We start from the raw sequence: 25,274 nt of genomic DNA, 5'->3' as shown, positions 1-25,274 counted from the left end.
GTGGCAAAGCACAGAAGTAAACTGGGGCTTTTGACGCACAGTTACCATGCAAATGTTTTCGCCAAGTCTGAGGCAGCAAACAGGGGTTCACAGAGAGCATTTCATGCCAGTTTTTGAGATTTAACTGCCAGTTTTGTTGTCGTTTACAACTAGAAGGAAGAGCCTGCAGGTTTCAAAGGCAGACAGGAAGTAACAAAACATGTTAGCATGTCCAACCAAAACAAAGTTTAACAGCACACATCAGCACTTGTTCTTCTGTGCCTAAATATGAGCCTCGCAAGAATTTTATGTGCGAGCAACTTTTGTGAGTGTTATGATTCTGTTAGAATTCTGCTAGTCAGACAGGGGAATGCTTGGGACTGCTCCTGATTGGCCCGTCAGAGGCTGAGCTGATGTCAGTCTGATCTACTTAAGCTTACCTTTCCCTACAACCCCTGCTTTGGCGTTATTCCTATTCTGCTGAAGCCTTCCCTTCACTCTGTCTGAGCTATTAGCTCTGTGTTTTCGGGGAGTTTGGTTACTCCTTACCTCGTTTGCAGTTTTCAGTTGCTTTGTCTCTGTCTGCTGGCTGCTTCCAGCATGTGCCTAATTACCTCTTTATTCTGCACCTGAGATTCTCTCTGTTTGGCTGTGGTGCTGTGTGGTGAGTTCCTACCTCATCCCGTTCCACTTTGTTTTAGTTCCTCTTCCTTTGGAGTTACCCTCCTGTGCTGTGTTTGTATTCTGTTGGTAAGTCCTGCCCTTGTAGCAGACTCTGGCTCCTTTGTTTCTCTCTGTGGGGGGTTGTTTATTTGCTCTTTCCCTGTACTTCTGATTAACCCTGTATCTGCAGTGTTCCCTGCCTCTGGCAGCTGTGTGTTTCAGAGTTTGGTTTAACCCTTTATCTGCAGTGTTCCCTGCCTCTGGCAGCTGTGTGTTTCAGAATTTGGTTTAACCCTTTATCTGCGGTGTTCCCTGCCTCTAGCAGCTGTGTGTTTCAGAGTTTGGTTTAACCCTTTATTTGCAGAGTTTCCCTGCTTCTAGCAGTTGTCTGCTTAGTGCAGTCTTTCCTTGTGACCATTCTAGTTCTTCCTTTCCTGTAACTATTGCCTGTATTGCTGAGCACTATTCCCTTTCTGTGCTTGGTGTGTGTGTTGGGCTCTGTACTCCTTTTTGCTGACTTTTTCTTTCCCTGTCTGCTGAGGGTCTCTGCCTACAGTATCTTTATTTCGTAGTCCCTCATTTCCTTTGTATGTCGTGGGGTTCTGCTTGACGTCTTTCTGTGTGTGCTTCCCTTTCTTCCCTCCCTAAGTATGAGTCGGTTCCGGTTTGGCCGTGAGGCCCGCCTGCTTGAATTCTGAGTAAATGGGTTCCTGATAGGCCGTGAGGCCCGCCTGTATGCCCTATCTTCCCTTTTCTGGAGGTGCAAGTTGGTTGCTGTGTGTGTGTGTGTGCAGGGCTTGGTAGCTGGGGTAGTGTGTAGTGCCTGTTCGGCCCAACCTCGGCCTCGGCCTAACACCTACACTAGGTCTCGGCCTGGGCTCAAGGGCTCACAACCTGAGTAACAGTGAGGCTCATACTTAGGCGCAAAGAAAAGGCACCGATGTATGCCGGCACTTCTGTTTTCCTTGAACATGCGCACAAAGAAGCCGGGTTACCATGAAACTTTTGTGTGCATGTCTCAGACATGGTCCCCCCCATTAGCCACACGTTTTCTGTGCATAAAAGTTAAATACATTTAGCTTTCTACATGGCGTGTTTTTATGCTCACGGTAGCAACCACGCATTCAGACATCTCTACGCAGCTCTACCATGAACCTTTCTGCATTGACTCCTCCCTGTCTCAAGCTGTAAAAACCTGAAAAGCCCTAGATATTAAACAATCCCCTGTTTAAGATTTGCACTGCATCATGTTCTTGAGTATGTTGAAACAATCTTAGTCTGTGCAAACACATAGGTTTACTTTGGGCATCTCTATCCGACAGGGGATGAAACTGAAATACAATACCATTTTGGATGAAGTGTTTGAGAACTCCAGAGAGCTGGGGGTCTTCATTGACATTCATGAGATAAGGGAATGTCTGAATCATGCGTCGTTCCTGCAGAGTTCAGATGCATAAAAATCATGAACTTTTTTCTTTTTTACTATAATATATAAGAAAATATAAGTGGGGAAAAAAGGCATTTCAAAGGAAAAAGGTGGAGATTTCAAACCGCTTCTTCATGCACAGTAACTCTGAAATACAAATATTTGTTTTCCTGAGAGGTCTTCATCAGACATTTAAAATAAATTTGTATTTATAGACTTTGATTTAATTATATTAGAATAATTATAATTAAAAAAAAAAAGAAAGAAAGATATCACATAACATAATAATCTCCCACAATAAACTAATTCATTTATCCACAATATACTTAAAGGGGAGACAAGAAGAAAAAGGAAAAAATACTCATCGGATATTTTGATTATTGAAAAATTACTATCCTATTGCTTGATGAAGTCACCTCAGGAGAGAGCACATCCTGATCTTTATGTTGCAGGCGTAATATTAGGGTCAGTGCAAGGATAGTAAACATTTTGAGACAAACCTTCAGCCCTGTCTTCCCCCTCTTCCTCGCCACAATTACTTTTCAAGCCTATAGACTAGCCCCTCACAAATTTGATAATTAAATTCAACAATCATGACATCAGGCTTACCAGTCTATAATTTCCAGATCACCCTGAAACCTTTTTTAAAAATCGGCATCACATTGGACACCCTCAAATCCTCAAGTACTATGGACGATTTTAATGGAGAACCTATACGCTTGGTTTTCAGTTAGGCATTTCAGATGGTTCAGCATAGGCAACTAATAAATAATCTGAGCATCCTTAGTATGGATCCTAAAAGGGGCTGATTAGGTTGTAATCAGAGGTAATAGTGTTGGAGTTCGCTTTGAGAGAAGGTGTGTTACCAATAGTGTGCTGTAGGGATTAGTTCTTGGTCCAGCTCTTTTCAAAGTTTTCATAACCAATATTGCAGAAGGGCTGTTGGAAGAGGTTTTTTTTTTTGTGGAAGATACCCAGATATGCAAGAGAGTAGATACCCTGAAAGAGATTGGCTGCTAAGATTTAATACTTCAAAAGGCAATGCCATCCATCTGGGTCAAAGTCTTTAGGGAATTGTATACAGAATGGTAATGGGGATGTACCTGTGTATGAAACAAGAGTGGAACCTGGGGATGATCATATCTGAGGATCTTAAGGTAGCCAAAAAAGTAGATAAGGTAACAGCAAAATCTAAGAGGATGCATAGAGAGTACAAGAATCTCATCAGTTAGAATGACCCAGGAACAGCAAGCAGGCCAAGGTCCACTGACAGAATCCTCAGTGGGCATGGCACTCCCAGGCTGGAATGTCAATGTGGGACCTTGCTATGAAGGTCATAGTTGCTACCTTCCTTTTGGGTTGAGCCCTCTTGTACTGGTGACTTCTAGGCCTTAGCTGCATGAGACGCGGGGCCTGGGATGGAATACTTAGATCAAGAAAAGCCCTAGAAAAAAAGCAGGGAGCAGGAACAAGAAACACTCTCAAGAAGTCTAGGGTGAAAGCAAGATTGGATCTCAGCAGTGGAAAGAGTACTGGAACAAGAAGGGTACCATGGAATAGAATCAAGATCCAAACCACAGACAGAAGGTAGTAAGGAAACCAAACCTGAGTTAACACTGAAGCAGTGCAGTTCATGTTCTGGCAAAGAGGCTAATCAAGAACTGATTTTAAATGCAAATCCAGCAGATGGCCTCCAAGAGGAAATAGCAGGTATGAAGCAGGCAATCAGGCAGCCAGCTGGCCCGATAGTCTGCTGACATCTGCTGGTTGGAGGTCAGAGGTTCATTGACATAATATTCACTCAGGAGCTGAGCCCCCTATGGACCGATAAGGAACGTCACAGAGGGAGGAATGGCCTGTAGGAAAAAAGGAGGCAATATTGTCTCAGTATACATCTCTGGTGAGACCTCTTTGGAGTTAATATGTGCAATTCTGGAGATTGCACCTGCAAAAGGATATAAACCAGATGGAATCAGTCCAGAAAGTGACTACTAAAAGGTCAATGGTCTTTGCTATAAAGCATATGGGGACAAAATTAAAGATCTAAATATGTATACCCTGGAAAAAAAAAGGCAGGATAGAGGAGATATGATAGATGTATATCCTTCCAAGGTATAAATGCACAGGGAATGGGCCTCTTTCATTGGAAAGGAAAGACTAGAACAACAACTCATAGAATGAAAGTGAAAGTAGGTAGACTCAGAAGTAATCTGTGGAAATATTTCTTTATAAAAATGGTGGTCGATACATGGGACAATTTCCCACTAGAGGTGGTAGAGATAAGCACAGTTTGTGAATTTAAGAAAGCATGGGATAAGCACTAAAGCACAGAAGACCTCTGAAGGACAGAAACAAATTGTAGAACTGAGCAGTTGGTATGTATGAACAGACTGATAGGTCGTAAGGTCTTTAAGGTCTTTATCTGCCATCATTCAATATTTCTATGACAAAGCTAATATTTTAAGATCCTTTAAATTTATATAAGGATAATTTAATACAGTGCCTTAAAATGTTAAGTATACACTTATTTCTGACAACTCAACCTCTTCCTAACACTCGCTGAGAAGTATAGACTAAGCAACATTGGATCTCAGACAAGGAAGGGTACTGGAACAAGAAGGGTATCATGAAGTAGAATCAAGATCTGAGTAAAGACCTGAGTAACTGCAGCATATTGTTGCTCCCATTCCTTCCGAGCCTCCTCCAGCTGGTGCTCCCAAGTAACCTCAATAGCCTGAATGCGCAACTCATTTTCAGTCAGCAAATGGTGTAGCTCTTCTGCAAAAAGACAGAACCTAATCCAGGATGTATATTTTAAGGTTAGCAGATTTTTGGTTTGCAAATCTGGGGCACCTGGGCACGACAAAGTTGGGCAGGGGCCTCCCTCAGGCAACTTTCGACCCACAAAATGTTAATTCACTAAAATATTCAATTCCTTTATATCTTGAACGTACATTCTTTGTGTTGCTTACACAAAATATTTCTGATTCAATACTAAACAAAGTCTTAGGCTAGTTGATATGTATACACTGAAAACAGCAGAGATGAACTTTAGACCAACTGTAAACTAGTACAAAAAATTAAGTTCTAAAGTAAACAGACAATGAAAAAATTCTCTAAGATGCTCCTATACAAATGGGGGAAAGGACCTCAGCAACCAAAAAAGCAGATTATTTCACTTCTAATCTACATTCAAACATTGGTTCCTTTTTCTTTCATCGGAATTGAAAAACCCCAGGACCAATGAAAGAAAAAGGAACCAATGTTTGAGTGCAGATTAAAAGTTAAATTATCTCCTTCTTTGGTTGCTGAGGTTCTTTTCAACATTTGTATAGGAGCCTCTTGGATAATTTGTTCATTGTCTGTTTACTTTAGACCTTAATTGTTGTGCTAGCTTATATGTCCTTGTGACTCTAGGCAAGTCACTTAAACCTCCATTGCCCTGGGTACAAATAAGTACCTGTATATGTGAGAAATGTGTAAATATATTGCTTTTTCATTTAACATAAGTGCAAAAATAGCGTATGCCCTGGTAGAAAGGAACTCTTTAGGGATGAAAGTATAACTATACTTGTGCAGGCCCTTTGTAGCAGAAATCACCATATTATAGCTTTCAAAAATCATTAAGTGGAGAGGTGTGGTAGCCGTGTTAGTCCACTCCTAAAGGTTATCAATAGAAATCAAACAAAATAAAACATGGAAAAGAAAATAAGATGATACTTTTTTTATTGGACATAACTTAATACATTTCTTGATTAGCTTTCGAAGGTTGCCCTTCTTCATCAGATCGGAAATAAGCAAATGTGGTAGCAGATAGTATATATAAGTGAAACATCCAAGCATTACTTTGACAGTCTGACAAGGTGGGAGGTTGGGGGTGGGTAGGAGGTATGCAAGGGGACATCAAAGCATTTCATTGATAGTTTAACAGGATGGGTGTGGGTAGGTGAGAGGAGGGTGATAAACAGAGAAATACAACTTTATGGTTTATAATGGGCTAGAAAACCCAGGTCCTTGTTAAGTCCTGTCTGTTGGGTGTCAAAATATTCAATCATTCTGACTTCAAAGGTCTTACGTTCCTGTATTGTTTTAAAGTTACCTTTCAGGATTCTTACTATGAAATCACTGGTACAGTGTTCTGGTCTGGTAAAGTGCTGCCCCACAGGGGTAGGAACCTGGCTGGCACCTGCATTCTTCATGTTATGTCTATGCAGATTAAATCTTGTCTTAAGCATCTGGCCTGTTTCTCCAATATAGCATCCTTCGTTACATTTTTTTTTACACTGAATGATATATACCACCATTGGAAGATGAGCATGTGAAAGATTCCTTTATGTTGAATATTTTTCCTTTGTGAATGACTGTGGGGTCCTGTGAAATGTTTTGGCATAGCTTGCCAAAGAAACTCTGTTAGTTTAAAGAGATGTGTGCTAATTCATAAAAGTGCTGAGACCCAAAAATGCATGACAGCTTCAAGGACAGGCCTGAGAGCTGAAATAAAATGTAGCTAGGCATGATACCATGAAGCTGTAAAACTATGGACAAAGGGAGCAGAAGGAAGTGGGGGGGGGGGGGGGTCAAGGGGAAAGGTGAAACAAGCCATGTGCGAAACTGTTAATGAAAAGCTCTCACATTAAGGTTTGAAGATAAGAAAATGCTAACCGAGCAGAACTAACAATGGATAGAGGCTCAGGCTTGATCAATGGAAAATTTTCAGAGGACTGTCATATGATAATTAGCAATGATATATTGGGGGGTGATAAATGTGATCAATATCCAATGAGAAACTTAGGGGCAGACACTTAAATGTAACCAAAAGGAAAGACTATATAACCTGTAAACATTAAGGAAGGGTGTGCCTATTTGCGTTCAGAGGCACCCATTCTTGCAAGAGTGTATTTTGAAATAATAAATTAAATAAGACTTGTTTCTGGTTTCATAAATTCTGGTTTCATAAATTATTTTTATATAAGTTCTCAGGTTATCTGGGGGCTGTTTATAACAGTATATACTACGCAAGCCGCTTTGAACATAGTTGCAAAAACCATAGAAAGGCAGTATATCAACTCCCATTCCCTTCTCTTCCCACAAGAGAATTCATTATGCAATGAAAAAGCCAAATCAACTGACAAAATCCAGCTCTTTTCAACATGTAAACATTATGTGGGGCATATATGTTCAGGTTCTGAAACTTAGAACTGGATCCCAAGATGGATATGTCAGAGAACAGTAATAACTCAACCTTTGGTGTCTCTATTTTATAGCTTAGTATCTCTAACTTTTCTTGTTCTCTGGTCTCATGTGCTCCTTTTGTTTTTCTAGTCTCTGGCATCCCTCCCCCCCCCCCCCTTTTTTTTGTGTTTTAACGCACTCTTCCTTCTTTGTCTGTTTGATTCACCAGTGGATATCTTAATACTTTTCCTTCTCTCTATATCTTTCTACTCCTTCCTCCTGCTTGTATCTCATTTTCTTATCCTTCCTGCACTCCTCCTCATTTCTCCTCCTCTTTCTTTCCACATGTACTTCTTATCCTCTTGGTATAGCATGTTTTCTCCATTCCTTCTATGACAGAAGTGAAGAGAAGTTTTAAAAGGTGCATGGGGGTGTAAGGAGGGAGTTTGAGAAACAGGGAGAGATGCTGGATCACCCATCTAGTGGGAGGGGGGAGAGATGTTGGATTCCCAGCAGGGGGGAAGTGAAAGAGAGGGGAAAAGATGTCAGACTGTGGGAGGGGGGGCAAAGAGAAAATTTCATGCCCACTTACTTTGGGCTCAGGCCCTCCCAAATTGGTCTTCCAGCTACACCACAGCCCTAATCCATGATATCCATACTCACAGGTCTCCCATTCTTTATTCATTCCCCAGGCTTCCCACCTCTAATATTGCCCAGTCCCCAAACTTTCCCCTTCACTAACCACCCTCCATCTCCCACACAAATCTCCAGATCAGGTGTTTCTCTTCTTTTTCCCAAACCTGCTATTCTCCAAGGACACAGGAACTGTCCTCTTCCTCCTCCATATAAGCCCAGACTAAGCTGTTTAAAGAGCAAAGCCAGCATTTCTCCCCATTGATGTCGCCCAGAGTATAAGAAACTGTACCACATGAGACAGGTGGGAGGAAAAGGCGGTGGTTTTCTCCGCTCCTCCTCATAGGCCAGTTGGCCATAGGGGAGAGAGGGAGGGGGAGGGAGAAACACAGATCACTCAAATGTAGCAGAAGCAGAGCTGACTCAAACTTTTTTTTTACCTCACATTTCTGGCTTTGGAGGTGGCAGTAGAGACAGAGTAGATTCAATCTTTGCTCAGCCTCACAGTCACAAGCTCAACTTTTTCCTTGTAGGCAGCAACTTGAAGGACAAGCAGAAGTAAATCTTTTCAGCCATAAAAGAAGAATGGTGCTTAATGTGCATCACCATAGGAGCCCCGTATAAGAGGCTTCATGGACTTCCCTTGGCTGATGCAACTCACCCCCCCCCCCCCCCGCGTGTGCGTTTTAACCTTTTACTTCCCGTGGCAGCGACGTCAATGAAGAAAAAGGCACTACAGGCTCGCCTCCAGCTTCTCCCTTCTCTCTTCACACAGTGTCCCGCCTTCTGCGATGATGCATTTCCTGTTTCCGCGAGGGCGGGACACTGTGTGAAGAGAGAAGGGAGAAGCTGGAGGAGAGCCTGTAGTGCCTTTTTCTTGACGTCGCTGCCACGGAGAGTATGGAGGTAAGCTCCACCCTCTTTAGCCTCCCCAAACAGTTGGGCCACCGACCGCCTATGTGCATCACCTTCATATGCCACACAGCAGTGTGAAGCCAGCCTCATGAGAGTAGCTCCATCACTGTAGCACAGAAAGCTAATGACCTGTTATTAAGCACTGTTCCTGCAGCTGGCATAAGACAAAGAGAGAGGACTGGAAGACACAGAAAAGTTACTTGTAATCAGGGCTTTTTTTGTGCCGTTATGCAGCGGTACAGCATACCAATACCCTTTTAACCTGCTCCCCATCCATAGGCGTCGGAACAGGGGGAGCCACAAGTGCCATGGCAGCTCCTTCTCCCCTCCTTCCAGTTTACCTTTCAACTTGTTTCTTTTGCACAGCAGCAGCAGCAGCATTACAGAGAAAATTGGCTGAGCCGGCCCCAAAGTCTCCTCTCTTCCGCATCCTGCCCATGATGTAATTTCCTGTTTCCACAGGGGTGCGGCAGAGAAGAGACTCCAGGGCCGGTACAAGCAACCTTCTCTGAGTCTGAAATGCTGCGGTGCGAAAGAAATAAGTTGAAAGGTAAACTGGTGGGGAGGGGGGCAGGAGATTGAGAAAAACTGAAAGGGGAAGGGATCCCCCAACCCAAGCAGGGGGAGGGGGGTTAAAGGATAGAAAAGAGAAAAGGGGGAGATGTCTGAGATAGGCATGTGAGGAGAGATTAAGAGACAGAAGATCAAAAAGGAGGGGAGATACCTAAGCTGGCACACAGAAGGGAGGGAGAAGAAGAGATGTTGGACCTAGCCTGCATTCTGAGGTGGAGAAGAGAGAGGGAAGGGGATATGCTGGACAATGGAAGTGAGGAAGGAAAGCTGGAGAGATGTTAAACCACAAGGTAGAAGGGAGGGGAGTGGAGGGAGGGAGGGAGAAATGTTGGATTCAGACCCAGAGGTGGAGGGGAAGGAGAAAGGGAGAGATGTCAGATCATGGAGTGGAGGGAGGGGAGAGAGAGAAAGAGAAATGCTGGATCTGGACTCAGAGGTGCAGAGGACGGAGAGAGGGAGAGATATCAGATCATGGCTGGAAGGAGAAGGGGGGGGGGGAGAAATAGGGGATCCGGACCAAGAGGTGGAGGGGAAGGAGAGAGGGAGCAATGTCGGATTATGGGGTGGAGGGAAAGAGAGAGACGGGGGAAGAAGAGAGAGAGCAGGGCCAGCTTAACCATAGGACCAGGCGAGGCTCTGGCCCAGGGCACCATCATACCCAGCCTCTGGTCTCACCTAGTCTATAGGTTAAGCCTTTTTCTTCCCTCTTCCCTGGTCTGGTCTCGCCTCTTCTCTTTTCCCCCTCCCTGCCAATCCGGCACTGCTCCCTCACCTCTCTCATTCCCGTGCAGTCCTGTAAAGTTTACTTCGGTCACTGGTGGCAGCAACATCAGTATGACAGGCTGCCTTCAGCCAGCCCCTCTGCCACGTCCTGCCTTCTCTGATGTAATTTTCTGTGAGCGGGATGCGGCTGAGGAAAGACCCAGAGGATGGCTGAAGGCAGCATATCTGCTGCTGCCACCACTTGTGATGGACATAACTTTTACAGGACTGCGGGAGAGTGAGAGAGGTGAGGGAGCAGTACCAAACCCACAGGGAGTGGGACAGAGGAGGGGGAAAGAGAGACTGGACTGGGGGAAGGCAGGGAGAGATGTTGAACCCACCGTGTGTGTGTGTGTGTGTGTTGGAAATTATGCAATGGGTGGGGGAGGGGCACTGCCAAAGCAAGTTGGCTCAGGGCGCCAAGGACTAGGGGGCATGCAATGAAGTTATTAGGTTGTAAATTTAAAACAAACCAGAGAAAATATTGTGAATGATGCCTTTTTCATATGTTCTATGGCTGATAAAAGGGGTGTGGCTACTGTAGAGGCAGAGCCATAGATAGTGACCTCACCCAGTAAGGTTGCCCTCTATGAGTACCGGGTATGTTTTTTCCTACAAAAAAAAAACATGCTTGTGATATATGGAAGGTACAAAAGTCCTTTGCTTCTGTCCTTACTGGTGTAGGGGGCAGGAGATTGTAGCAAACCATGAAGATGGGGGGCACTCCTTCAAATCTAAAGATAATCCCCCCAAATTTAGTAACCTTAACCAGAAAAGTAATTTTGGAAGCTAGTACCTCTGTCTCTTTTCCTCTGTATCTCAGCGCAGGACAAAAAATGATGCTGCTGGCGTAAGGATGGCAGGAATAGACTACTTTCAACACAATTGTTGAATTCCTTCTGCTTTCTCCCTTTTCTTAAGTGGCTCTGAATTGTCTGCGCCCCCCACCCCCGGGCACATAGTAGAATGAATGAGGATTTGGTCCAAACTGGCTTCTCATTCATTTCGTTCATTTAAAGAAAAAAAAAAAAAACCTGTAAATGCCTTCACCATTCATTCAAAAAAACAAACGTGCATCCATAATGGCTAAAGTGTAAACTGCTCAGTGATCCTTTTTTGTTTGTTTTTTTTTTTTAAGAATTTTTATCTTGTTCTGTAAGGTAATTTTCTGGGATTAGCAATCATGGTAAAAACTGGGCTATAACATTTTCATATGAGTAAAAAAAAATGTACAGACATGCATGTGCAAAAATATTCGGCCCAATATTCAAAAAAATCTGGGCTCCCACATTTGTGCCCTAGTTTCAGCAAAAGTTAAGAGCCTAAGGGCCCTGTTTACTAAGCTGCCCTGTAGGCGTGCTAACAACAGAGACACCCATAGGAATATAATGGGTGTCTCTATCATTAGCGCGCGCTAAAAAGTTTTTTTTAACTCTTTATTTATAGCTTTTAATAAACATAATTCATTTTTATGAGTGTCAATACACAAAAAGAAAAAGTAATTCACATGTAACATTTACATCTAATGTCGAAATTTTCTTCTTACTATCATCCACAATATAAAAAGTTAGTGCACCTACAGCGTGGCTTAGTAAACAGGGCCCTACATTTTCAGCTGAAAATTAATCTTAAGTTAGGAGCATAAAAGTTACACTCATAAATGTATGCCTGCCATTTGTTTGCCTAGATTTATAAGCCTATTATATGAGCCTAGAGTTGAAAGTCAGTGCTAAGCTCCTAACTTCTTTTCCCCGTCCTAAATCCACTCCTGTTACCACTGACTTTTTATGCACCTAAAATTTAAGAGTTCAGTAAAATTTTGAGTACAAATTTATGCACTCAGCCCTAGTAAATTTTCAAAGAGGCCAATTTATGAGCATAATTCTCAAAGTTAGAAGCATAAATCCTTTGAATATTGGGTCTATTACGTATGCATTTGGTACATTCCTAGTACTGCATGTTGCACAATCACATTACATTCATTTTCTAGTATACATACTTGTTTCTTTTTCCACTCTTTTCCCTGAGCTCCTGAGCTCAGCCAGTCTGGTCAGCAGTTTGTGATTTTCAGCCTTTAAGTCTCGAATGAGTTTCTGGGTAGGACTCGTATTCACCACTGCTTTGTTCTTGATTTTCTTGGCTCTTTTACAAACAATATTGAAAAAAAATATCATAAATATTATCAAATGCAATAGAAGTTAGTTGATCATTATTTCATATGGCCAAGCTTCCTGCTCAGAAAAGGTCATTTTGGTTTTGTTTTTTTAATTGCATTTATAGAATTTACATCCATAACAACATAAGAAATGCAAAAGAAAAGAATCCAAGACTACTAAACAACAAAACACATCATCTCTGCAAAACGTCTACATCTCATGACACAGCTGAAATAAAAAATGAATAATCAAAATAATAACAATGAAAAAAAGCAAACAACTTCTAGTCTAGACCAGGAAAAAATTAAGGGCCCCGTTTACTAACCAGGACCCTGAAGCAGCAGAGCGAAATGCTGGCCATCGTCGGCCTGGGGCAAGAAGAGCAGAAAACGGTTCGGCAAAAGTCCTATAAACTGCATCTAACTTTAGGCGTAGTTTAAAGAATACGCCTAGGCGGGGATTCAGTGCTGATTTTTAAGTGCGCCATATATAGAAACTAGTTCTAAATGTCTAATTTCATTTCTTTTTTTTTTTTTGACCGTGAAATTTTATCCTGCTTCTTTGTGCCTCCAGCTTAGTTGAAACCAGGGCTTGAATCTGATGCCACGAGTCTTCATTCACAACTACCTATGATTTCCCCCCTCTATTGTATATCCTTGTCCTCAGCATACATAGTGCAATCATTGCAGCAATGGTCCTGGGCTACAGACCGTGCACCAAAGTTTCTTCTGGAACCCTGCAATCATAGACACTGACACAAATCACCAGGTGTCACCCTTAAGAAATAATCATCTCCAGGCTCAGCTGATACAGAAAGCAGCCGCCCAACTCTGGAATCTTCCACATGATAGTTCGCAATGCTTACTGCTCAAGTCATTGGGCCAGCTTGCATGTTTTGTTGGCTTTGTACTGTGATAAGTTGACAGACACTCTTATTCTGATACCCATTATAAAAGTCTGTGAAACTGTTCCAGGTAATGTCATTTGCATAATCAGTGGGATCCAGGCATGTAACTGAGGTAATGCATCGGCCTGCTAGAAAAGCATAAGGAATTGTGCAAAGCTTGAGCATCTCCTGGCTCCACGGTGGCACTAACATACTGAGCCCTAGAAAAGGACCCACAACACAACTCGTAAATGCGAAGCTTTTTATGCTAGGTGGGACAATCAGCAAGGACAAATGGGAAAGAGAAGGATAAAATAATTAGAGAGAGAGAGAAAAACATATAAACATTTCTGACAAATAAATTTAAAAGAAATTCACTACCTTTCAGCATATCGTAAAGTTGATAAAGTCTCTTCATAGCAAATATCCGCTGGACTTATAGCTGCAATCTGTAAATACATGTGCACTTTAGGATTTTGAAACTTATTTTTCAAGTATTGAGAAGCACTCGCTAACTTTTTAGTACTGAGTACATATCTTCCCCTTACAATAGTTGATGAGCTGGGCTGGACTTCCATCTTGAGTGTCAATAAGCAATGCGAGAGGTCCTCTGCTGTTCCCTTCCATCCAGGTCCTGCCATCTCTTTGCATCCCTCCCCCCATTTACTTATCTCTCTTCCTTGTTTAGTATCTGAGTCTCAAGCAGAAGCAACAAATCCAGTTGCAAAATTCAGCATAGGGCCTTCCAGCCTTCATGCTCTGACAGGCCCCTTTCTGATCCTCAGGTTTCCTATAACTATGCAAACCTGTACATGAGTCAGCAGGATGCCATAGGGTCTGTAGAAGCCTGAGGACTGGTAGACCCTGAGTTGAATTTTTTAATCTGACTTGCTGCCGCAGTTACTTTGAGACCAAGCATTAAACAGCACTTCAGAGCTAGGCCTGGACTGAGGCATGGCAACAGCAGGTATGCTGCAGCATCTATCAAAATTTGATGTGAGAGATAGTTGCCGTCGTTACCTATACTTAAATCCAGGCCTGTTGAGGAAAAGAACAGAGAAACCTTAGGAATCAGTTACTAACAGTGCTTGCTAACACCTTTACAGCACTATATTTACCGCAGGATCCCATTTATTCCTTTGGGCGCTGCGGTAGATATCACTCGTTACTGGCAGTAGCACGTGCTGTTCAAAATGGCCTTATTTTAAAAACGGCAGAGCAAGGCTTCAATTTAATTATCTACCATGGGAGATAGACATCCTTTTATTTTCCGTCCTCTAATAGTATAATACCTTCTTTTGTTAAGGCTCTGTGGATAGAAAACATTATAAACAAATCATGGTATAATGACGATATTGCAATTTGGGAAAAGTAAGGTTCCCAAAGAGCCACAAATTCTCTCTCTTTAAAACTGTTAGAGATGAAGCATCAAGGACTCTCACAATTTCAAGCTGTTTACCTTGAATAGACATAAGCAGAAGTCAGAATGAACTGAAGAGATGTCTTTGTATAATATCTGATAGTCTTATTATAACGAAGTTGCCTTGTATTATTTAAAGTGAAAATCTAGGTTGAGGAGTACAAAACAAGTTATTTTTTGATCTGAGAAAGAGGACAAACACAAGTTCATTAACCAAGGTTTACAAGAAATCATTGAGGCCTCTGTAAAAAATGTCATGTATGGTAAGACCCTCTTGTGCATAGTAAAAATAGCATTCTAAGCAGGAAGGCCTCACTGTTCATGATAAAGTGGTCCTAAGAGAATGTGCAAGCCCACCACATGCAGATGTAAGATCATAATATGTAAATGAAGAATTTGTGAGCTCAAGAATTGTAGATTGTGCTGGTTATAAATTATTTAAATAAATAAATAGCAGAGAGAGGCCACTTCTGGGTCCAACAGAGCCTTAATGTGAGTGCAAATGGTAGAGGGAAGGTCTCCACAGTCTGAACAATCTTCAGCAATGGCAGGATGAGTTGTGAGGCACCATTTCTTCTTGACATTTCTTTTGAAGGCCGTGGAACCTTTCTTCATATATGGTGGGAGTGCCCAAAGGTCTCAGATAATAAAACTGGTGAAGAAAGTAGTGCAAGTGGACTACCCATGTCAAGCAGAAACATGCTTATTGCATTCAAGGCCCCGGAAAAGCAAGAAATATAGTCATAAATTAGCAATACACTTCTGGGTAGCCGCAAAAATGGCACTGGCGAAAGCTTGGAAACAAGTAGCAACACCCAACATTAAGGAAGTGTTGAACAGAGTAGATTATTTACACTTGATGTCGAAATTGACAGCCTTGAGAAAAGGCCAGATGCATATCCATCAAAAAATATGGCAGGTATATGAAACTGTAAAACAAAATTTAATATGACTCCATGGCTGAACAGGAAAGGGGAGGGAGGGGGGTAAGGTCGGGTGGGATAAGTTCTGCTGTGGATAATGTTACAGATTGTGGATAAGAGATGTTGGTTGAAAAACATACAAGAGTGTGTAATCAGTTGTTGGTGTATGTTTTATTTGTCAGAACTGTTATGATAAAAATAAAAAACATATTTAAAAAAAATGGCCAGCAGACTACCTAAAAGGCTACTTGCTTTGAATATATCTGAAAGTTTTTATTTTGAATTCTGACTCTCTGGCAATGTTCTTTTAAAATTCTCTTTTTGCCTGCATTATTGATGCTTTACTTTTAATTTGCCAGTGCTTATGCTCTTTTTTTCATACACCCCTCCATTCCATTCTCCCACAATCCATACATACCCCTACATCATGGTAGAGGCCACCTACAGCTGAACATTCCCTTCTCCTTCCCCTCACTTCCCTCATCTGGGTCCGGCACCTCTCTCCCATCCCCCTATCCTCCAAAGGCCATGGCAGAGAACAATGAAAGTTGCCCCTCTTTAACCAGCTGGGCCTTTTCTCTGCCAGGTCCCGTCTATAGGAGGTTCCATCAGTCAGGTGGGACCTGGCAGAGGAAAGGCCTCACCAGTCAAAAAGGGGCAGATTTCAGCATTCTCTGCCCTGGTTTTTGGAGGACCAGAGATGGGGGAGGGGAGAAGGGGAAGCAGAGAGAGAGACAGAGAGAGACCTTAGACCCTGGAGGGAAGGGGGAAGAGAAGCAGAGAGAGACAGAGACCCTGGACTGGGGGTGGGGGAGAGAGGGGGAGAGATCCTGGACCAAGGAGGGAAGAGCACACACACATACACAAACACTGGGCCAAGGAAGGAGGGGATATGGAGATGCACATACACACACATAGCATTGAATAGGAAGGGAGAGAGAAGGGGAGAGAGAGAGAGGCACCCTGGATCAAGGAAGGAGGTGGAGAGAGAGAGAGAGAGAGAGAGATAGACCCTGGACCAAGGAGAGAGAGAAAGAGAGACCTTGGACCAAGGAGGGAGAAAGGGGGAGAGAGCATCCACGTGGTTGCCGTCCCTCCCTCGGTGCGGCGTGAGCCGGGAGAGTTGAATGGGCGGAGAGACAGCGGGCAGCGGCTTGTCGGCACTTGAAAGTGCCGCGAGTCCTCTCCCTGCCTACAGTGCTGGTCCTTCCGAGCGTGGTGAGCCAGGGGTCCTGGGCGGCCCTCCTGTCGATCCTCTGGCACAGGAGAGTGGGGAGCAAGGTGACCTGGGGCAGGTACTCCATGGGCCCTGCGTAGATCTCTCTGACGAGAGCAAGTGGAGAGCCAGGCGACCTGTGGCAGCCGATCCCTAGGCCCTCGTGTGGATCCTCTCTCTGACCCATGTCTCTACTAGTTCTGGTTCATGCCTCTGCCCTGCCTGTCCACTCTTATCCCTTGGCTCCAGCCCGCTCCGGTCCAGCTTGTTCTGGTCCGCTGCCCTGCTCTTCTGCCTCCGCTCCTACTTGTTCCCTCCGTCTGTCCCCAGTCCCAGCTTGCTCCACTACCTTCTGCTCCACCTAGTCCCAGTCCAGCTGTTCCAACCTGTTCCAGTCTGTTCCTGACCGTCTGTCCAGCCTGTTCCAGTCCTGCTCCATCATTGTCTGTTCCAACCTGCTCCAGCCTGTTCCGGACTATCTGTCCAGCCTGCTCCATCATCGTCTGCTCCTGCCTGTTCCAGTCCATCTGTTCCAGCTTGTCCCAGTCCATCGACTCCAGCCTGTTCCAGTCCTGCTTTACCGCTGTCTTCTGCTCCAATTTGCTCCAGTCCTGCCATACCGCTGTCTTCTGCTTCAATTGGCTCCAGTCTACTCCTGCTGTTCCAGCCCACCTGCTCCAATTTGTTCCGGTCCATCTGCTCCACCTTGTTCCAGTCCGTCCCAATCCTTCGCTCCAGCCTGTGCCGGTCCGCCTGTTCCAGCTTGCTCCAGCCTGTTCCAGCGTATTCCTTCCCAGCCCGTCTGCTCCAACTTGTTCCAGTCCATCCGTCCCTGCCTGCCCCAGCTTGTCCCAGTCCGCCTGTTCCAGATTGCTCCATTCCATCCCTCAGCATATCCTGTCACTCCTGTCCATCCATCCTGTTAACCCATCAAGTAACCTTCCTGCCTGCTGCGAGCCTCTTACCTGCCTGCCTGCTGCTACCTTATCAACCATTGACTTACCTGCCTACCTGCCTGCGAGCCTATCATCCATTGACTTACCTGCCTGCCTGCCTGCTGCTAGCTTGTCAACCATTAACTTACCAGTCCATCAACTCCAAGCCTCCAACCCAGCTCTCCATTCTATCTATCTGCTTAACACCTTAGTCACCACACAGTCACCTACTACACCTCAGTCACTACGCATGGCTCCTATCCACATTCTCTTCCTTGCCCTGTCCCTTCCTAATCTTTTCTCCTCCCCACTCCCACTGTCCACCACTGGAACTCATTGCCCTCCCGCCTGGCCCGCCACGGCAATACCCTTTTCACCCCCATCCCTCACCACCTCACCATCCCTCTTGTCCCCCTCCTCAATCTTAGCTCTCAACCTTCAACACTTCCTTCCTACTATTAACCCTTCCACATTCCTCCTAAGTGCACCCCGTCTTCGTCGCCCGTCCTCCCCCTCCCTCCACCGCTCTCTCTTGCTCCTCCTCCTGCTATCCGCGGGAGACATTAACCCTAATCCAGGTCCCCCTCATCTGTCCCCGTCCTATCCACGCGGACGATCCCGGGACGTCTCCAATCTCGTCTCTATCCCCCTCCTCCCCCCATCCTCCCTCCTCTTCTCTTGCGCCTTGTGGAATGCCCACTCAGTCTGCAACAAACTGCCCTTCACCCACGATCTCTTCATCTCCCACTCCCTTCAACTGCTCGCCCTAACCGAAACCTGGATCTCCCCGGATGACTCTGCCTCAGTCGCAGCCCTTTGCCATGGTGGTTATCTCTTCTCACACACTCCCCGCCCAGTTGGCCGCGGTGGAGGCGTTGGGTTACTACTCTCGCCCTCCTGTAGTTTCCAACCCCTCCTCCTACCGCAGTCTCACTGCTTCTCATCCTTCGAAGCCCACTCCATCCGGCTATTCAACCCGCTGCCACTCAGAGTGGCAGTCATCTACCGCCCCCCTGATAAATCCTTCTCCTCCTTCCTTACCGACTTCGATGCTTGGCTCTCTGTTTTTCTTGAACCCTCATCTCCGTCTCTCATTCTCGGAGACTTTAATATACATGCTGATGACCCATCCGACCCTCACGCTTCTAAGTTCCTCACCCTAACATCCTCCTTCAACCTTCAGCTGTGCTCTACCACCCCTACTCATCGTGACGGCCATTGTCTTGACCTCGTCAGTCTCTTCATCCGGCTCACCCTCCAATTTCCAAGCTTCAGCTCTTCCTCTCTCCGATCACCACCTGATCACATTCACACTTCTTAACCCCCCCCTGCCCCGCCCAACCTTAACCACCACCTCCAGGAATCTCCAGGCCATTGACCCCCCCCCCCCCCCACCTTATCCGCTAGTATCTCTAATCTCCTCCCATCCATCATGTCCTCCAAGACTGTCTACAAAGCGGTCTCTGCTTACAATGCCGCTCTCTCTTCTGCTCTGGACACCCTCGCACCATCCACCTCCCGTCCCACAAAGCATACTAATCCCCAGCCTTGGCTGTCCCCTTGCATCCGTTACCTTCGCTCCTGCGCACGATCTGCTGAACGCCTCTGGAGGAAATCTCGTACTCATTCAGACTTCCTTCACTACAAATTCATGCTATCCTCCTTCCACTCCTCCCTATTCCTTGCGAAACAGGACTATTACACCCAATTGACCGATTCTCTTAGCTCCAATCCTCATCGTCTCTTCTCCACCCTTAACTCTCTCCTCAAGGTGCCCCCCACTCCCTCTCTCTTCAATCACTGGCTGACTACTTCCACGACAAGGTGCAAAAGATCAACCTTGAGTTCACCACCAAGCCTTCACCCCCCACCCCCCCCTCTTCACCCATTAACCCTCTCCCTCAACCAACCAACCCAGGCCTCCTTCTCCTCCTTTCCTGAGATCACCGAGGATGAAACCTCCCGCCTTCTTTCCTCCTCGAAATGCACCACCTGCTCCTCTGATCCCATCCCCACCAACCTACTTAACACCATCACCCATACTGTCAACCCCTCCATCTGTCGCATCCTTAACCTCTCTCTCTCCACTGCAACTGTCCCTGACACCTTCAAACACGCCGTAGTCACACCTCTCCTCAAAAAAACTATCACTTGACCCTACCTGCCCCTCCAACTATCGCCCCATCTCTCTCCTACCCTTCCTCTCCAAAATACTTGAGCGCGCCATTCACAGCCGCTGTCTTGATTTTCTCTCCTCTCATGCCATCCTCGACCCACTCCAGTCCGGTTTCCGCCCTCTCCACTCGACAGAAACAGCACTCTCTAAAGTCTGCAATGACCTGCTCCTGGCCAAATCCAAAGGCCACTACTCCATCCTCATCCTCCTCGATCTTTCTGCCGCTTTTGACACTGTCAATCACGATTTACTTCTCGCCACACTGGCCTCATTTGGGTTCCAGGGCTCTGTCCTCTCCTGGTTCTCCTCCTATCTCTCCCGCCGCACATTCAGGGTACACTCTCATGGATCTTCCTCCACTCCCATCCCGGTATCTGTTGGAGTTCCTCAGGGATCTGACCTTGGACCCCTTCTCTTCTCTATCTACACCTCTTCCCTAGGCTCACTGATCTCATCTCATGGCTTCCAGTATCATCTCTACACTGATGACACCCAGCTCTATCTCTCCACACCAGACATCACCGCAGAGACCCAGGCCAAGGTATCGGCCTGCCTATCCGACATTGCTGCCTGGATGTCCAACCACCACCTGAAGCTGAACATGTCCAAGACCGAGCTCCTCGTCTTTCCACCTAAATCCACTTCTCCTCTTCCTCCACTCTCTATCTCAGTTGATAACACCCTCATCCTCCCCGTCTCATCTGCCCGCAACCTCGGAGTCATCTTCAACTCCTCCCTCTCCTTCTCTGCGCATATCCAGCAGACTGCCAAAACCTGTCGCTTCTTCCTTTTCAACATCAACAAAATTCGCCCTTTCCTCACTGAGCACACCACCCGAACTCTTGTCCACGCTCTCATTACCTCTCGCCTTGACTACTGCAACCTACTCCTCACTGGCCTTCCACTCAGCCATCTATCCCCCTTTCAATCCATTCAGAACTCTGCCTCACGTCTTATATTCTGCCAGAACCGATATACTCATATCACCCCTCTCCTCAAGTCACTTCACTGGCTTCCGATCAGATACCGCATACAATTCAAGCTTCTCCTCCTTACTTACAAATGCACTCAATCTGCTGCCCCTCACTACCTCTCTACCCTCATCTCCCCCTACGTTCCTGCCCGTAACCTCCACTCACATGACAAATCCCTCCTCTCAGTACCCTTCTCCACCACTGCCAACTCCAGGCTCCGCTCATTTTGCCTTGCCTCACCCTATGCCTGGAACAACCTTCCCCAATCCCTACGCCAAGCCCCCTCCCTACCCATCTTCAAATCCTTGCTTAAAGCTCACCTCTTCAATGCTGCATTCGGAACCTAACCTTTCGAACATATAGGTTGCCCCAATCTGTCTGACCTATCAGATTAACTGTACATTTGTCTTTTAGATTGTAAGCTCTTTGAGCAGGGACTGTCCTTCCATGTTAAATTGTACAGCGCTGCGTAACCCTAGTAGCACTTTATAAATGTTAAGTAGTAGTAGTAGTAGTAGTAGGATCAAGGAAGGAGGTGGAGAGAGAGAGAGAGAGATAGACCCTGGACCAAGGAGAGAGAGAAAGAGAGACCCTGGACCAAGGAGGGAGAAAGGGGGAGAGAGAGAGAAAGAGAAAGAGACATTCCCAGACCAAGGAGGAAGAGAGAGAAAGAAGAGACACTGGACTATGGAGAGGGAGGTCAGTTCTAGAGTTTGCAGGATGAAAGCAGGAGACACTGGGACCAAACCAATGCCCAGACAACAAAGGAAGAACATTTTTTTTAGTTTCTGAAATTATTAATTGTAATATGTCAGTTTTGGGAAATTGCATATGAATTTCTAGTTCTGTGATAGGTTTGTTTTTTGCAGGGTTTGTTTACTGGAGCTGTGAAAGGGTGTCCTCTTCACCCCCCCCCCCCCCCCCCCGCACCTTTGCTCCCTACCACCTTGGGAGAGATGGTGTTATAGGGGGGGCCCCATCTAAGTTTTTCCACCCAGAGCCCATTCCCTCAAAACACACCACTTCAACCCTTCCCATACCCACACTTCTACAAATCTAGAAAGCATTTCCAAGAGCCACACCTTTTGCATGCTTTCCTACTATTTTTAGAAAGAGTACTGGTTTAATATTTGCCATGATTGAGATTTACAAAGACACTTTACCATAATAGTTCTGCTGTTTCCTCCCAAAGCTGGCTGTAGAAGTTTTGTAAGGACAGAGTCTCGGTATGGTATATACACTACCTTCTTCCCCATTGCTGCTTCAGCCAGAGCACTAGAAGAAACACATAATAGCATTATGGGAAAAAGTGCTTTATGCAGATCTTACTCAATGCCTTTTGATTCCTCTCTCTACTGCCTCTGTGCCCCCATCTTTGCGCAATTCTCAATTAGCTTAGTTGTTAAACTGACAGTCTTTGGCTAGAAGCCAGAAACAGTAGCTCCTTATAGAACCTAGGCCCCAATGCACAAAGCCTCGCTAAAATTTAGTGAATTGCTAACAGCCAGCGATACACAAAAGTGATTGCATGCAAATGAGCTGCATGGATCCCCCCTTGTGCATCCTCGCCATTTGCGAGTGAGTTGTCAAATGGATTTGACACTGCTGTCAAATCCATTTGACAGCTGTTACCCTGGTGGGCCAGTGGACCCTGACTCCACAAAATCTTTCTTTAAACTTTACCTGGTGGGCCAGTGGACCACCCCCCCCCCCCCCCCCCGTGACCCCGTAACCTTTTAAAAAATTTTCCTTGGTGATCCGGTGGACCAAACCCATTCTTCTGCACAGACACACACCCCTCCCTCCCTCCCCCGACCCACACCCTGCCCCTCCCTGTACCTTACAACAAGATGGAGGTAGTAGGGCAGGAGCAACAGCTCCCCCCTCCTGCCTCGGGCCTGCCTGGAACAAAACGTTGGTGCCCAGGCCCTGCCCAGTGAATTTTGGGATGCACTGGGCAGGGCTAAACACCATATAAGGGACCCTAGTGCCAGCCTTTGAGCCTCCCCCTTCAGACTCCACTCCAGGATTCACAAAATCAACTTCTGATAAAATAGAACTTAAACACTGCCAACTAGTCCCTAGCAACGTGATGATCCATCAAAACCAAGAGTTAGTGATTAACCTGGAAGAAGCAATTAGTATAATATGGAGGAGACCACTTGAAAATGGCAGCAGGATCCATACTGGGAGTCCCCCATCCTTATCCACACTCCAGTCACGGCTGGCCTAAGGGTATTGGCTGTCCTAAATGAACCTTCAGTCATGAGCATTCTCTTTCCCTAGGGGTGGCCCAAGGCCCTAACCAGCCTCCCATAGTTCAACATCTCCCTTTCCCCTCACTATCTCCCCTTCCCAATCCCCCCTTCCCTGTGGCCAGCATCCCCCCTCCCCCTCTTCCTCCCTGCTTCTGGGCCTACTGCTGATGCCCTCCTGCAGCAGCTCCAAACTTAAAGAAGATTTTGCGCTGTGTAGCCCCATAAGTATAGGCCCACGCTAAAATGCTACCATGTTCCATTCCCCTCCAACAGCAACTTTACCTCGAAAGGGTCAAGGCAATGCTTGAGTGCAGGCCTGTGTTTCCAGGGCTCATACACTGCTCACTGTTTAAGCTCAGGGCCAGTGTGGGAGGAGGAAAGAGAGGTAGTAGCGGCAGGTCTGACAGGGAGAAGGCTCTTCAATGTACTGAAGCCATGCTGCCGTCTCCCAAATTCTGCCATCTTAGGTGGATGCTAGCCTGCCTAGTGGTAGGGTGGGTCTTGCCTGAGGGCATGCACAGCTGAAGGTTCGCCTAAGGCAGTAGTTCCCAAACCTGGTCATGCATGCAAATCTATCTCATGAATATTCATTGTGGATATACTGAAAACCTGAGTGGTTGGGGTGCCTCCAGGCCCAGGTTTGGGAACCACTCGCCTAACCTTTGGATCAGCCCTGGTGAGGATGGAGTGAAATGGAGTTCTAGTTTCATGACCCAGGCCAGAGTGCATTGAGCCTAGGACTGGTTGGAGTGGGGTCATAAGCGTAGCCAAGTTGTGACACCAGGGGCAGTGGAGAGGCGTGCACATTGCAGTTGCTCCCCTGGTGCCCCACCTAGCTTTGCCTCTGAGTGGGGTATCTGTGTCACCTGTGTGAACTGAGTAGTTATAACAGGTGTGAAACTGTGTGAAAAGATGTTGCAAGCATTGGTAAACTAGTCCCTCAAGCAGACTTTGAGAACTAGGTAATAGTTTCTCATTTATGATTCTTCCTAACTAGAAACATGATATAGACTGTTCCAAGTTACTTTCATTGCAGTTCTCTGGATGTACAGAAGTTTTTGCTGCAAAGAGCAGTGCTTGACTCAGCTGTGCTCCCAAAGTGCTAGGGTTGCCAAACCGTCAAAATTGTCAAGTGGGCTCAACACACTGTCTCAAATCAAACCAGTTCCATGTAGTTTTGCTCAAATATTATTCATCATACCTGATGACATTTCCTAATGTAGTTAAACTGAGGTTTACGCATGTCCCTTCCCGCAGTCGATCCCCCTCAGATCCTGATACTTTTTGCCTTTCACTCCCTGCTAAGTCCACTAAATTTATACTGGATTGCTTGGTCAGATCTTCCTCCAGAAAAATCTGCAAGAAATTATAATAAAGACATCACTTTTGTGACAACTTTGAGTATGGTATTAAGAGCAATTTCTTATTATAAATATAAAAATCTGAAAAATTTCCAGTTAACAATACACCAGAAAAATTTCCTTGGCAAACCAGAGATCTGACTTCAGGATTTACTACCATTCTACACCTATGAGACACAATCTTTGTTGAACTGAGTCATTTGCACTTGATAGGGTGATAAAGGGATAGGAGCTGCTTCTGGAAACAATGAGGGGCCCTTTTACTAAGGTGCACTGAAAAATGGCCTGCGCTGGTGTAGACACGTGTATCGGATGCGTGCAGGTTCATTTTTCAGCGCGCCTGCAAAAAAGGCCTTTTTTTTTTGCTGAAAATGGATGTGCAACAATAAAATTCAGCGCTTGTCCATTTTGGGCCTGAGACCTTACCGTCACCCATTGACTTAGCGGTAATGTCTCACGCGTTAACCGGGCAGTAATCGTCAGTGCATGTACACTGTCGATTACCACCTAGTTAGCGCCAAGCAGTAGAAAATACAAATTATTTTCTGCCACGCTTTTTGGACGCTTGTAGAAATTAGAATTACTACCCAGAACCAGCCCCAATAGACTATAAGGGGGAAGTTATCAATATGGGCTACAGTTAAGTTGGGTTATTTTATCCAATGAGACCATGTACTAAAATAACCTAACATGATTAAAATAACGACGATGATAACTTCCTCCCTAAATGCCGATGCACACATACCTGCTCCAAAGTTGGTGTAATGTGTTCATGTACTCTAAGGGGGTAATTTTATAAACATTTTTCTATGGCTAAAGCTTGTTTTATCTGTAGAAATGGGATTT

General features: G+C 45.4%; 1 protein-coding gene across 1 annotated transcript in view; it reads right to left on the bottom strand.

Moving 5' to 3' along the window:
- Positions 1–25,274, bottom strand: part of LOC115464263 (kinesin-like protein KIF28P) — a 112,411-nt gene that overhangs the window by 49,980 nt on the left and 37,157 nt on the right. The window contains exons 6-11 of the mRNA XM_030194662.1: positions 24,269–24,423; positions 21,973–22,084; positions 13,547–13,614; positions 12,123–12,265; positions 4,725–4,846; positions 1,988–2,078 (exon numbers count right to left, since the gene is read on the bottom strand). Of these exons, the coding sequence (XP_030050522.1) occupies positions 1,988–2,078; positions 4,725–4,846; positions 12,123–12,265; positions 13,547–13,614; positions 21,973–22,084; positions 24,269–24,423 (691 nt within the window). The remainder of the gene's footprint in view (positions 1–1,987; positions 2,079–4,724; positions 4,847–12,122; positions 12,266–13,546; positions 13,615–21,972; positions 22,085–24,268; positions 24,424–25,274) is intronic.

Source organism: Microcaecilia unicolor, chromosome 3 (assembly GCF_901765095.1).
Source record: "Microcaecilia unicolor chromosome 3, aMicUni1.1, whole genome shotgun sequence".
Classification (NCBI taxonomy): domain Eukaryota; kingdom Metazoa; phylum Chordata; class Amphibia; order Gymnophiona; family Siphonopidae; genus Microcaecilia; species Microcaecilia unicolor.
Note: the sequence above shows the minus strand (reverse complement) of the source record. Positions and strands in the feature narration are given on the sequence as shown.